This window comes from Numenius arquata, chromosome 15, assembly GCF_964106895.1.
Source record: "Numenius arquata chromosome 15, bNumArq3.hap1.1, whole genome shotgun sequence".
NCBI lineage: Eukaryota > Metazoa > Chordata > Aves > Charadriiformes > Scolopacidae > Numenius > Numenius arquata.
Window position 1 is genome coordinate 9,283,275 of NC_133590.1, and position 14,266 is coordinate 9,297,540.

General features: G+C 35.5%; 1 protein-coding gene across 1 annotated transcript in view; it reads left to right on the forward strand.

Moving 5' to 3' along the window:
* ATRNL1 (attractin like 1) overlaps window positions 1–14,266 on the forward strand; it is a 509,295-nt gene that overhangs the window by 272,593 nt on the left and 222,436 nt on the right. The window contains exon 26 of the mRNA XM_074158859.1: window positions 9,733–9,811. Within this exon, the coding sequence (XP_074014960.1) occupies window positions 9,733–9,811 (79 nt within the window). The remainder of the gene's footprint in view (window positions 1–9,732; window positions 9,812–14,266) is intronic.

The following is a 14,266-nucleotide window of genomic DNA, read 5'->3' on the forward strand; positions in this document are numbered from 1 at the left end:
GTAGTGATGCAGTTATGTGGTATCTTTAAAGCTAAGCTATGTCTGAGATTTTAGTAGGGCTCTTTTCTTTAAAATGAATTACAATATCCCTGTGTTTTCCAGGTCATTTTCTCAATAAGACCAGGGAATAAGATCCTTTCTGAGGAATTCTTTTACAATCTTCCTGCCATAGTCAATAATAGTCCTCCAAGACAGAAATAAATTTTCATCTTTATATCCGTCTGCTCTATGGGAGATGAAATTCTGTAGAAAGATCTGTTGGTCTGATCTGAAAAATTTCTCTTTGTTTCATAAAAACATCTAATCTCTGATTCTAACATAGAGAAAACCAGGAATTTATTATGTGGGAGTATAGAGTCCCCCCCTAGCCCATTGTCTCTGAAAATACGTAATTTATAAAGGTCAGGATCATCAATGGTCATTTACCAGGGAAAGAGAATATGTTTACATATACTTTCTGAACTGAATTTTTATTCAGCAGCCCAAGTACTCTGTCTATGGCTCCATCTCCTTCTTCGTTTCATTTTATTCTAAGTGAGGTAAGTACCAGTTACATCTGTTTCCAAGCAGAAATATTCAGTTTGTGTGTGATTCTAAGACAGATGTTATGAAAAGAAGAATTGTATTTTCCTACACAAGGAGTAGGAAGTTCTTCAGATGTGATGTCCCATTTTCCTCAGTTAAAAGAACTGCTCTGATACTGGGCAGAAATCTTCACAAAGGTTTGATGTTTCCTTGGGTTATAGCCTGAGTCTGCACTGACGATACTTGATAGGTGTTAGGCTGGTATTGAAGAACACTGTGTTGAAATGCAGGAATCTGAAATCATTGAAACCTATTCTTTTGGGTTTCCTTCTTTTTCTTTTTTTTTTTTTTTTTTTTTAATACTTTAAATAAATAAATAGAAAAGCTTATACCATTTAACGTTTGAGTTTATTCTAAATGCTGATCCCTATTGGATACACTGTCAGCCTTTTCTCACCTTCTATGATAGACCTCTATGAATAATAGAATAACTATTATTCATGTTTTCTATACCTGCAGAGCTATTCATGACAATTACTTTGCTGTGTGCACTTCAGAAAAGGGTATACAGATTTTCTATTGCCATCCTTAAGAAGTTTTGCATATATTAAAGAAAAATGCTTTCAGTTGACTCTCCGTATATGAAAGCTTTTCTTAATCCATGAGCTAAGGCATTTCCATTATGCCCTTGTAATGTTTGCAAATCTTCATTTAAAACCTTGGTCATTAATTTTATGAACTGCGTCTCTGTGCAGATGCTGTTCCTGTTAATCGTGTAATACACAGTAAAACAAATCTAATGTGGATACCCTTTACCTTGCATTCTTACCAAACAGTGTTGTGCCTGAGAGGACCAGATTAGTAGAAGGCCATATATATTTTTGTTATTCTGTTTTTCATAAGGTTGGTAATTGTGGACGCACGAGAAGTGAATTTTAGGGGCAATTATGTGACTTTCATGAGACACTTCATGCAAGATTTATTTATGGGAATATATAGATTTTGAGGACTGCATCCAAAAATAGCATTTTAATCACTGTCCTCTGGATAAGAATTATCCATGTAATTAGTTTCAAATGAACTTGAAAGGTGTTGCTTAACTTGTGTGAATCCCATTTGAGACACATATAAATAAATACAAATTTGCATTTAAATGATTTTTGGTAATACTTGAAGTTTTAAGTACCATCATAGCTAATTTACTTTATATTCAAACAATTCTTTCACTTTTCAGATCAGAAGGCAGGAACTGAGGGCTTGAACTTTTTGCATGGCTTTAAGATTAGAAGGTTCACAGTTGAATTACATTTCCCTTGGGTTCCTTTATTTCATGGAGAAGCTGTGGGGGAAAAGTTGGAGCTCAGGAGCTATTGCTTTATTAAAACAACAGGGGCAGGAAAAATCTGACTCAGAATGGGACATAGATCTAGGCTGATGAAAGAGGGAAAAAGCTCTGCTGGGGCATGCAGCTGCTGGTACTGGTAGTATTTCTCACGACCAGCAAGAAAAGAAGGACGTTCCTGAATCACCTGGATGGTAACGGTGGCTTAGCAGGCAGTGCTGTGGCAGCCAGAGCGTTCCCAAACCAGGAAACCAGCACTACTCGCTGATGAGTCTTGGCTCTGCAGGGTCAGCCAAGATTTATATCCCTGACCCCACACTGCATTACCGGGGACTGGAGGCTGCGTTGCCCACTCCGTTGCTAGCCAAGACTATGTTCCTTTAAGTCTTTACGCAATTTTATTTGGAAGCATTAACACTTCATTCCCAGAATCATTCAGCACTGCTAATCATTGAAATATTCCTACTTACAGTAGTGTTTGTAAAACTGTGTGATTCAGAGCAATTTAATTAATCATTAAAAACATAAAAACTTTATACTGCTCTCATATGTATCAGACTTTTAATACTATGTTTGCAGCGCTTCGTACTTCAGTTAATCCTGTTGAAATCTTTGGAGCTGCTTGTCATGTGTATATTAGTTAACACAAGTAAGGATGGCTGAACCTAGCACATCATAATCATAAACACAATGTTCTTGTCAAGTACAATGAGAGAAATCAATTGCTGTGACAATAATTACTATTTGAAATAATAGTTTTAGAAAAATAATTGTTCAATTATTTTTATTTTAGAATTGTGCTTGCTTTATAACATATCAATTAAAATATGCTCTATTTGCCAATAAAAAGATAGTAAATAATATGTCAGAAAAACAGTTCTTGGAAAAACAGTATTTGTGATCTCTTAGGAAACTTTGCAATATTAATTTAAAAACATTAATGAAGACGAGACTTGTTTTCTTTGCATGTATCTACATTAAAAAGATTTTTGGAATTTTTTTTAGTGAATATTACTGAATACTGAATATTATTTTTTATTCATATATGTAGCATGAAGGAGCAACATTAATACAGGGTAGGGTCACTGTTAAGATTTCTGTTTAGTGCAGTGTACCTTTTATGTTCTCTTGGCAAAGAGATATCAACAGGCAAGAGGTTTGTGGATCTAGAGGGGTGTTTAACTATGGTCTCATGCAGCACAGCAAGGTTCAAATAATTAAGCAATAGTTGCTTAATTGATGGCCCAACTCCTATTTTCAAAAAAAAGACTTGGGAGGAGCTTTTAAAATATGTGTAAGTATATACTTGTGGGCAGTTAGTGAGACTGCTATGCACCTAAATAACATCATGAAGGTCATTTTTGGGTGCTTATGTCTCTTAGCAAGCACTGCAGACAAATAGGAGATCATCTGTGGAGTAATGTGGTGCTGAGGACCTGACATCCACACTATATCCAGCCTGTCATTTTTTTCCTTTGGGCCGGCTCTAGTTTAGTTCTATGGACTGAAAGCCCATTAGTGTCTGGAATGTACATTGCACATCTTCCAGTTCAGCTGCTTCATCATGAGCTCCAAGATTGCTCCACAGCTTGAGCCAAAGGACAGCAGTGGTGACAGTGCAGGCACACCCCTAGGAACCTAAGGACGTGTCTATCACACGTGTTTGAGTGTAGTGACAGTGTAACAACGTTAGTGTGAAGCTAACAGACCATCAGTTTTCTTGTGAGTTGTTAGAATGCTCTTGGCAAGCTGTGCTGGCACAGATGTGGTCCTCCCAAGGTGGGCTTAACCAGGGATGACTCAGGGACTCTGCACCATGCTCGGCTGTCTGGGGCTGCTGTACTTTGTCCCTTTGTAGGATGAGTAAATGTGACCGATGCTCGAAGTAGAATCCCACACAATTTTTAATTTTAATCGAATTAAAAGTGTCCTAGATTTAAGGTAAAGTTTGAAAAAGTGTTTGCTTTCATCCAATATGGAAATTTATACTGAATTATTATGCAAATCAGTGGCTTAAGTAAAATCATAGGAAAAACAATTATTCACGCGGGAATGTTTACATACATTTTCAGACATTTTCTTTTCTCTTTGCATGTTAAATAACAAGAGAATGAGAAAAGAAATAACAAAGGATGGCACATTTTGTTTTGTTCTGTTTACCTTCCATTTACAATATTGATCCTTACAATATTTATATTTAATTCATGAATTCGCTCCTTTTACATCACTGCAAAAATAAGTAAATTATTTCATTTTAGCACAGTGCTCTTTTGATGCAATATATAACTTGCTTATAGGTATTAATATGTAATGGAAAAAAATAAGGAATTCTGTAGTGCATCTATAATGCATTCATACAGCTTAATACACAAATGTGTCATTAATTCACCTAGTCCAGCCACCCTGACCATTACATTTCACAGATTTTCCCCTTTTATTTGAAATTGTTTAGAGATGATCTATGGGTTTCATTGTAATTTGCAGATATCAAGCAGCAGCTGATCTACTCATTCCCTTTATGGTTTGTGCTAGTGTTTAATCTTAGTTTTCAGTCTGCCTTCTAATCACACACAGAGAAAACAGTTTCTCAGTTAAAACCACTGCCCTCTCACTCCTCAGCCAGATCTGTGGTCTGCACTAAATATGTCTAAATATGATCTCTGTAAGTTAAAAATTTATTCTGAACATTGCAAAAAATAGTTATGCAGGCAGCAATTATTCCTTGCAATTTTCCTTTTCTGCATTCTATTAAATAAGTATTTCTCTTTTCATTCTACCTGGAGCCCTTCTGGGAAGATCATCTGTCCAGCCTAGACCTTACTCCTGGACCCTCTTCTGTTGTTCTCTTGCAGCCCTTCCTTGGCTAGCTCCTGCTGCTGCATTGCACACGAGCTGCTTATGTTCAGGGCTTCCTCTTCAGTTCATCTGGTCTCTAGTTGTTTATTGTCTCCTACTTAATACTAAGACTATAACTTTCAGTCAGCCTGTAATATGTGCTAGTGGTGATGAATTGCTTGTTTTCAAGCATGCTTTTATAGTGTTTCCTCCAATTTTGTTCCACATGGTTTGAAGGGGCAACTGTGCAAAGTTATGTCATTATCTTCTGGCAGATCATTTCTTTGTTCTAGAGACTACAAAATCCTGATAATGCCTGGGTTGCTGTACTTTTAGATGTGTCTTAGCATGATAATTGTCTTACTGGGAAGATTTACATTCATAAGTGCAGAAAGTCATTTACTCTATCTGTACGCTGGGTCTGCATTTCACGAGCTATCTGCATTGCAAAGGCATCTGTCTATTTATTCAGATGTCTTTCAGAGTCTCAACTAGAGAGTCAGAAATGGTGGACCGAATCTACAACCATGTGGAGGAGTCTGTGTAGGCACATTTATTTTTTGAACTTCCTGTTTACCATCCATCCATTTTCTGTATCTTGGATTATCTGGTCATTGCAGCATAGTCAAATATTCTTTTTTCAGTGTATGTAACACATTATGATACAGAAAATAAATCATAATTACGTGTGAGTTTAATTCAAATGTGTCTGCTTCCAGCCATTGTTTCCTACCATGCCTTTCTGTCCTAGATGAATGAGACCCTTGATATTTTCTCCTCATGGAAACTCGTGCACACTGTAGGCAAGTCACCACTTGATTTTTTTGAAAAGAGAAATGATTGAGCTTGTTAAATCACTGCCAGTAAAAGATTTGCTCCAACATTTGAATATTTTTCATGATTCTTCTCTCCATTCTCTCCATGTTTCCAACATCCTTTAAAAAAATGCAAATAACAGAATTTTAAGAACGCGTGTGATAGTATCTGTTTTGGCAATACCTTGTAGAGTGATAAATTAATCTCCCAAGTGTGGCTTACTACTGTGCATGTAAGTATTTCAGGTTGTTTTAACCCTTTTTGTTTCAGCATCCCAGGAGAAATTCATACTGAGTTGGTTGTTCATACTGATCTCTAAATTATTTTGGTCATTGCTTCATTCCAAGAGGAATACATATCCTTTGCTCTGTAAATGAGGCCTGGATTCCTTTTCTTTGTAAATACAATGCAGCAGTAATTGTGTTTAAAAAAAAAAAAAAATTTGCTGAAAGAGATGCCATTGACCAATTGGCACATTGTAGGATTTCTTTGTCCTCATTACCATTAACCATTTTTTTTTTCAGTCTTTGTGTCATGCATAGACCTCTCAGCTATTATATATCAGTCCCATCAAAACTGACTGGATCTGAGCTAGATGATCTCCAGAGGTCCCTTCCAACCCCGTATCATTCTGTGATTCTGTGATACTCTGTGAACCTTGCAAATCTGTCTAGAAATTTTCATTTCTGATGTTGGTTGCCTTCTGACAATTTATTTTTGAGCTGTCAGCTGGCCACTTTTTAATTCATTTATTTTATGCTGCACTGATCTCTGTTGTGCCCACACTATTTGTGATCGTGCTTTCTTCTCTTATATCTCTGTCTCAAGAAGGAGTTAAGTTGTATACTGGGGGTTTGGAGAGCATCCATCTATGCTTGTCCTGCTGTTATACTGTTTGCCTATGATGTTAATGTCTTTATCATGTCTCCTTTCAACTCCCGACTGTTTCAAAATCAAGAAGAGCTTATTTATACTACCATTCCATTCCCCTTGCCACCTGGACTGTACTCCATATGTTTTTAGTTCAACTTTGTGTTTTTGAGATCAGGTGATGAGTGCTTCGAGATACAGACATACCATAGATTTATGCACTGGCATCCCAATGCTTTCTGTTTTGTTCTTTGTTCCTTTTCTAATCTCTCCTAACACCCTATTTGCTGTTTTGACTGCCAGTAAACATTCAGTTGATATGTTCAAAGAACTATGTGCAATGACTTCAAGACCATTTTCTTGAGTGGTAATTGCTAATTTAGAACCTATCATTGCGTATTTGTAGCTAGAGATTTTTTTTTTCTTGTGCACATTGCCTTCAGTTCATTGGCACTGAATTTCATTCTCTTACTTTATTGCCAAGTCACTCAATATTGTGAGATCCTTTGCAGTCAGCTTTAATTTTTATTGCTCTAAATAAACCAAGGTTATTATCTCACCGCAGCCTGGAACCAGGTTGGTTTGACAAAAGCTATTTTCCATGTCTGTCTTCTCTTTGTTAACATGAATTTTAAATTTTTTTCCTCCTGATTATTTATATTAAAAAAACAGAGAAAAAAAGTCAAGTATTTCATGTTTACTTGCAAAAAAAAATCATATGAAAGTACTAAGTGAACAGTAAACATTTCACATTATCAGTGCTGTAATTTCCAATTATTTATATTATTTTATGGGTGTGTCTTTGAAACAGTTTTTTCTGATTTTCACTTTGCATATGAACTGTATGATGTTCTGGTAAATAGTATTTGTAAGCAGCTATTGGTTTAAAAAGATTAAAAGGTGTTGCTGCAAAAGTGGATTTATTCTGGTGGTCAGTATGTGTGACCAGGTGGGGGGGTTCTGCTTTTCCCTAGGCACCAAATATAAATTCACAGTAAACTTCTACTTGCTCTCAAAGGACACTGGAGAAAGGGAGACAGCCAAAGATAAATTTTAAAAAGTGAAATCAATGCATCAACGGGAGCGATGCATTAAACAAAATGGTGAATGTTCTCTGATGATCGGTTTCTGTCATAACATTCTTTGTGCTGCTTAGATATTATGTTGTAAAAATTGTTAAGAAAACTCTTCTAGTTAGAAATACTGTTAATAAAATGGTGTATCAATTAAAATGTTCTTACTGCATTAGTTCCTTTCAGTGAAGACCCATATAGAAAGATGATTTACACTGTGAGATTCATTAAAGTGTAAGGCTGAGATTTCTCTTCTGAATTCCCCAAGGTTCTTGAACCAGCACTTGCCCTCTCACATCCTTTTATTGCAGATCGTTGACTCTCGCAACAATTTTCTATTGGCAGAATGGTTCTTAGATATGCTGAACTGTTCTGATTCATTGATCAGAACCAATCAAAATTCCAAGAACCTTTGTTTTTTAAAGGATCTGTGCCAAGAACCAATAAAAGCTCAACACAGTATTTAAAATGGTCCTACAAGGACAGAGGGAGAATATATCTTCCTTTCCATAAAAATCCCTAAGTCCCAAAGAACATTAAAAAACTGCTAAAAAATGCTGGTGGTTGACTTTGGCTTTTAAGAGGAAAGTCAGACTTCACATCTAGAAATGATACTTTAACCATTTTTTCCTTTCAGGTTCAGAACAATCAGCCTTCTTGGAGCTAAACAGACAAAATTAAGTCTCTTAAGTAAAAAACCAAGCTGTTAATTTTAATTGAGCATTCTGTGCCCAAACCACTTTATTTATTTTGCACTTTTCTCTTTCCAACTTGGCCTCACTCTGGCAGGCTTTCTCAAGGGTGTTCAAAGAAGAAATTGATAAAAAAGAATTTTGAAAGCTTATAGTGAAAATAGTTTTAAGTGAGTAAGATAGATAGCCATATTGATTGGCTGATAGAAAGCCATATTGATTTCTGTTACTTTGACCATCAAGGAAAGCTTGACTGGAGACTGGCTTTTGAACGTACTCTGAGCAGTGGTACTTCTTGTACTTTCAGTGGTACAGCTGATTCTGTTGCTTTTAGACCAAGGAATGACTGGGGGCTTTAATTCCAATACCGTAATAGTGACCTTAAACTACAGTTGTCATAAACAGGTTTCTAATAGTCTCCATGCTATGGATAAATATTGAATGCTATGAGCTGCTACTTCTGTAGATGTTATCTTCTAAGTCGTAATTTCAGTTCTATTTACAGCATGACACAGGGAAACGTTGGTGTTACTGCAAAGGTTAATTATTATATTTTGCATTTATGCACAATTCTCCTCTGAACTGTACTACTTCAGGGTATTCTTGGTATTTCCCATATAAATTAAAGAATACATTTTTAAACTTTTTGGCAAAAAAAAAATTATGGATGACTAGTATAATTCAGTAGTTACAGGGCTGTATGAATTGCAAACACTGTGCACAGCAGATGTGCTAACGTGATTGAAAGTTCTTCACACATCTAGAAAATACAAATATTTTTATCAAAAGCTGTCAAAAAAATTAAAATAGCTTCTGTCTGCTTACATTAGGTGTCAACTTTAGAAGCCTTTTATCAGTATCCAGAAATTCACTAAAAGAGGCTAAGAGTTCAGTGATCTTTCTACAAAAATCCTTTATGGACTAAATGTTACAAATACAAAATTGTTGGAGCGAGAGAGAAGGCATATGCTCTGATTGTGAACTGCAGAAGTTCAATAATGTTGATTTTTTTTCTTCTGTTGTGTCTTTGGGACTGTAATGTGGTAATATTCTTTGGGATGTTTTCCCTGAGCGATTCTCTATAGAAGTACTCAATTGAATAAAACAGACTTATTGCCAGGTGTAAACCTGGTTCCTCAAACTACTTATATTCCCTGCATATAGTTATAATTCCTGCATACCAGAAAGTTACTCAGAATTCACAAACAGAGAGAAATATAAATTGGTATCATTTTTTGGCTATAGTTCATCCTCTTTTTCATGTGGAACATGCAGTGCGTATTTGTTGAGTCTGTTGTGAGTATGTGGACGGTTGTAATGGAGCTTATCCCATGCTAATGGAGACAGTAATAGCATTTTATGGAGACAACCACAGCATCAGAGGTGTGTGTGCTCTTTTCACTTTGAACTTGGATGGTCGGCTGTTGTTTGTCATCCTGGTAGCATTTGGTTTTCCTCTATTTTTGTGGGTTTTTTCCCACACTTAAATGTATTTCCATTACCTTTGATACCCTAAAAACATAAACTTTTTCAGACCATTATGTTACAATTATTTTTTTTTTTTTTTTTGTAATTGCAGTTGTTTCTTATCCTTACTGCTGGTAGCCGCTGTCGTTTGGAAAATCAAACAAACCTGTTGGGCTTCTCGACGGAGAGAGGTATCAATAACTTTAAGATTATTGTGATAGATTTATCTTTCAGAATAAATTGAGAGCTCTGATGAACAATCACACCTCCACTTTCTCCTGTATACAGAATTTTAATATTCCTCTAGAGATTTTTTCTTTACCCTGGACTTTTTATGCTGAGGAAAACTTTTTTCCTTCCTCCTGTCAAAAATTAAAGAAATTGCAGTACTAGGTTGCAGAAAGCCAAATTTTCTTTATGGTGGAATATTTAGAATAGAATAGAGTAGATTATTTCAGTTGAAGAGACCTACAGTGATCACCTAGTCTAACTCCCACTTCAGGGCTAACCAAAAGTTAAAGCATGTCATTAAGGGCATTGTCCAAATACCTCTCTGATGATGGCTTGGGCCATCGACTTTCTAGGAAGCCTGTTCCAGAGTTTGACTGCTCTCTCTGTAAATAAATGCTTCCTAAGGTGAAGTCTGAACCTCTCCTGGCGCAGCTTTGAGCCATTCCCATGTGCCCTTTCACCGGCTCCCAGATCAGCACCACTCTCTGCACTTCTCTTCCAGAAGCTGTAGAGAGCAATGAGGCGGCCCCTCAGTCTCCTTTTCTCCAAACTAGACAACCCCAAAGTCCTTAGCCACTCCCCATAGGGCATTCCTTCCAGCCCTTTCACCAGCTTTGTTCCCCTCCTCTGGACTCATTCAAATATGTTAATGTTCTCTTTTAATTGTGGGGCCCAGAATTGCGCACAATAATCAAAGTGAGGCTGAACCAACACAAAATGCAGAGGAATAATCACCTCTTGACCGCCGGGTTATACTGCGTTTAATAGATCCCAATGCTCTCAATATTCTCAAAATAATAGTGCAAAAACATTTGTAAATGAGTGAACACAGAGCATCATAGTGTAGCATCTCAGACTTTCTAGGAAGCTATTTGATGCTGTGACTTAGACTGTGTTGTTATCAACAGTCATTGGAATATATAGTAGGAGACAACCCTCTCTGCAAAGAGCTTATACTTTCTTCTTTTTTCAATTCTCTCTTTTTTGTTGTATTTTTTTTATTCTAAGCAAAATTCTATCTCAATATCAGTAGTTCTGTCATTAAAACCATGGCACAATTGAAGCTCTTCAATAAATACTCATACATAAAGTCACCTTATTCTTATGTTGTCTAAATTGATATACTTGTGATGGAAAATTTGGCCCAAATATTTGTTATTACCTGATTAAAAATGATTAATCTTGGATGAGATTAAATTTAGGTTATGTGTACTGCTACATATATATAGCATGATTAAGATAATGTATACTGAAAATTGTCATATGTCATTTTGTTCTCATAAATAAGATGCATAATTTTTAGACTGATTTTTTCCTCTTGAAGCTCCTAATCTTCATAGTTTTTGGAAACAGCACTTGCTTAATGGTACTGTAATCTAGATATTTTTATTTTTTTTAAAAAAGAAGCCAAGTCTTTCTCTAAATAGTTAAATTTTCTTAGTATACTGGCACTATGAATGTTCAAGTAACTTTTTTCTTTTTTTTACTGTAGATCTACAGTGAATTTATATATGCTTTAAAAGTGCCAGGTAACTAGCACTTACAATTTTCCTTCACTGAAATTATAGCATTCTAATGTCCAGGTTTAGCTTTGAACTGGTGCTACAAAGAAAAATACATATTATCATAATTATTTCATTTGGTATTTTTTTTATTCAGATGAATATTATTAAGCATATTCTCCCTCTAAGGGCAAATACTCGTATATTTGTTATTACTTGCAAATTACAGATGAAAGTTACTTTAAACTATGCTATTCAACTTATATTTCATTTGAATTCATCTCAATACTTAAGTTGTTAATAGTTCTGTGCAACGCTATTGTGATGGAATGTAGCAATTCTTTCTCATGTTAATAAGGTTGTTTTATTGACATATTTAAGAAGAAATATGAATATATGAGTTTGCAGATGTAGGGGTTTTAGTCTGTTTTCCATGGTTACTCTCCTAGATGTTTGAAATTTTAAATATAGTTTGTAGGCATCGTACTGTAAAGAACATATTCCCATATAAAAATTTTTTGAAGTTTTCCAAGTTTTATTTTCCTAATGTCATCAATAGCATTTCTGAGACTGTATGAAAGCTCATATAAGCTGACTGATAGATACAACGTAAATGTAAATCAGCTTCTTTGGAAGAGCAAAATAGAAAGAAATACTTGGCAACGGGATAAAAACTCTTGGAGGTCCATGCTTCAGTTCTGATCCTCGGTTTTCCGTTACTATAAACAGAGAAACTTAGTTGTCTGTCATTCAGAGTTGAATTTGTTAATTTCAAAATTACATGAGTATGTATTTCTTCCTATTTTAAATGAAGTGTGAAACAGTATTTAGAGTGTGGTAGCTTTAAGAATTGTAAATGTTTAAGCAAATCTCCTTTGTTTTCCATCTGCTATTGCATATCAGCAGCAGTTCACGTCAAATACAATTTTTCAATAATGCTCCATGTAATATTTTCCTTTAATCTAGATCAGAGGACTTGTTTTTATAGGTATCATTTTTTTGTGAGGTTTTCGAACAAAGTGTTACAAATAAATTGTATGAATAACATTCAAGTAGAAGGCAATCTATTGTTGAAAAAAAAAAATCTGAACTACCTGCCTTTAAAGCCCATCCGTTTAGGCAGATGAGCTTTTGCTCTCTTTCGTCATTCTTGAAAGACAGGAATGTTTGACTCTTTAGATGTTACCTTCAATATGGACACAAGTTACAGTAAGAAGTGAAATATAACAAGAACAGAAACAAATATGAAAAAGCATGCTGTTAATAGCTGTTTTGTCCTAGAGGAGGAGAAATTTACTATCCAGTTCTTGTGATATTTTAGTAATGAATTTTATCAGGCTCTTGAGGTAGGCAAATAGTTTTTTGAAGTTTTGATAGACTTCCCCCATCCCTGGAGGGGTTCAAGGCCAGGCTGGATGGGCCTTTGAGCAACCTGGTCTAGTGGAAGGTGTCCCTGCAGGGTGGTTGGAACTCAATGATCTTCAAGGTACCTTCCAACCCCAACCATTCTATGATTCTATGTGTAGCTGAAAATTCAGAACTTCATCCTTGTGTGACTTCTGACTTTAAAGCTTGGCTAAATTGGGTCATTATTGATTTCAAATTGAATGTAGTGTGGCATCAGTCCAATACAAAGCAAGAATAAGTTGTTTGCATTATCTAGTGGGAATGTCTCAATTTTTCCATGAATTTAGAAATTTTCTCTCCAGTTTCTTTCCTAATTCATTGCTCATTCAGCAAATATTTGCTTTCCACTGCTCAGAGCTCTGCCCAAATCCTACAGAGCAGTTCATTTTAATTTAGGCTCTATTATATGAACATGTAAGAAACTATTATATGTCTATGAATACAATTAAATAAATAAATGAATGAATAATATCTTCCAAAAGCCTTTAACTGATATTTGCCAACACTGAATTTAACTTCCCTTTTCCCATACCTATTGCTCTTTCGATTTAATTAGTTGAAATAATTTTTCCCTAAGACAAGTCCTTGAGTTTTGGTGATTTTTATTTTTTTTTTTTACCAGTAACAACATTTTGTTTCTCTTCATTTTCCTACTTATATTTCTCGTCTCTTAAGATATACTTTATCTAAGGCTTTTTGAACATCTATATTTATACTATAACTCCTGGCTGAGCTTCTCTTCTTCTTTCCTGCCTTCTGAAAGAGCAAGAAACAGCAGATAGACTCTCTCACCTTATACCATCAAAGTTATTCACCTGCTGCATTGAAAGAAAATGGGAAGTATCATTCCATTTCTTTTTGTAGTTCCAAAAAGATGAATGAAACTTTGAGCAGGAGAACATGAACAACCTCCTGCCTGGCATCCCTTGACACCCTCCCCCACCCATCCCTCCCATGGATCTTCAATACTTAAAAAAAGATTTTTAAGAAAGGCTGAAGTAAGATCGTGAAATATTGCTCATTTGAGAGAGCTTGCTTCTTGAAAGGAATAATTCAGAATATTATGAGATGATTTCCAAAGCATTATTCTTATGGCACTCTCTTGAGAAACAAAGCAGAAGGAACTGGGGACATTCTCAAATTCCCACTTACAGAGCGGGATAAGATTTGCAGGCAAGCATGGAAATTAACGCAGGAGTAGACAAAGGGCAAGATATATTTGTTTGTCAAATAAGTTAAAGGAGTTCCTAAGTATTGTGAAGTTTAGGAGCAGCAAAGCATTTTTTAGATGAGTCTTATACTACATAAAAAGATCAGATATGTACTCTAGGTTTTAATCTCTCATCCTTCTTTTTCCTCCGAAGACTCACAAATCTTTCTACCAGTGCCTTTCTCGGTAAAATTTTGCTTGTTAGTTCACTGGATGAAAAAGTGAGAGCTGTCATTTTCTCCCAAAAGATTTGTTAAGCCTCTTGCATTTTATACCCAGAACTCACCCAAGAGCCC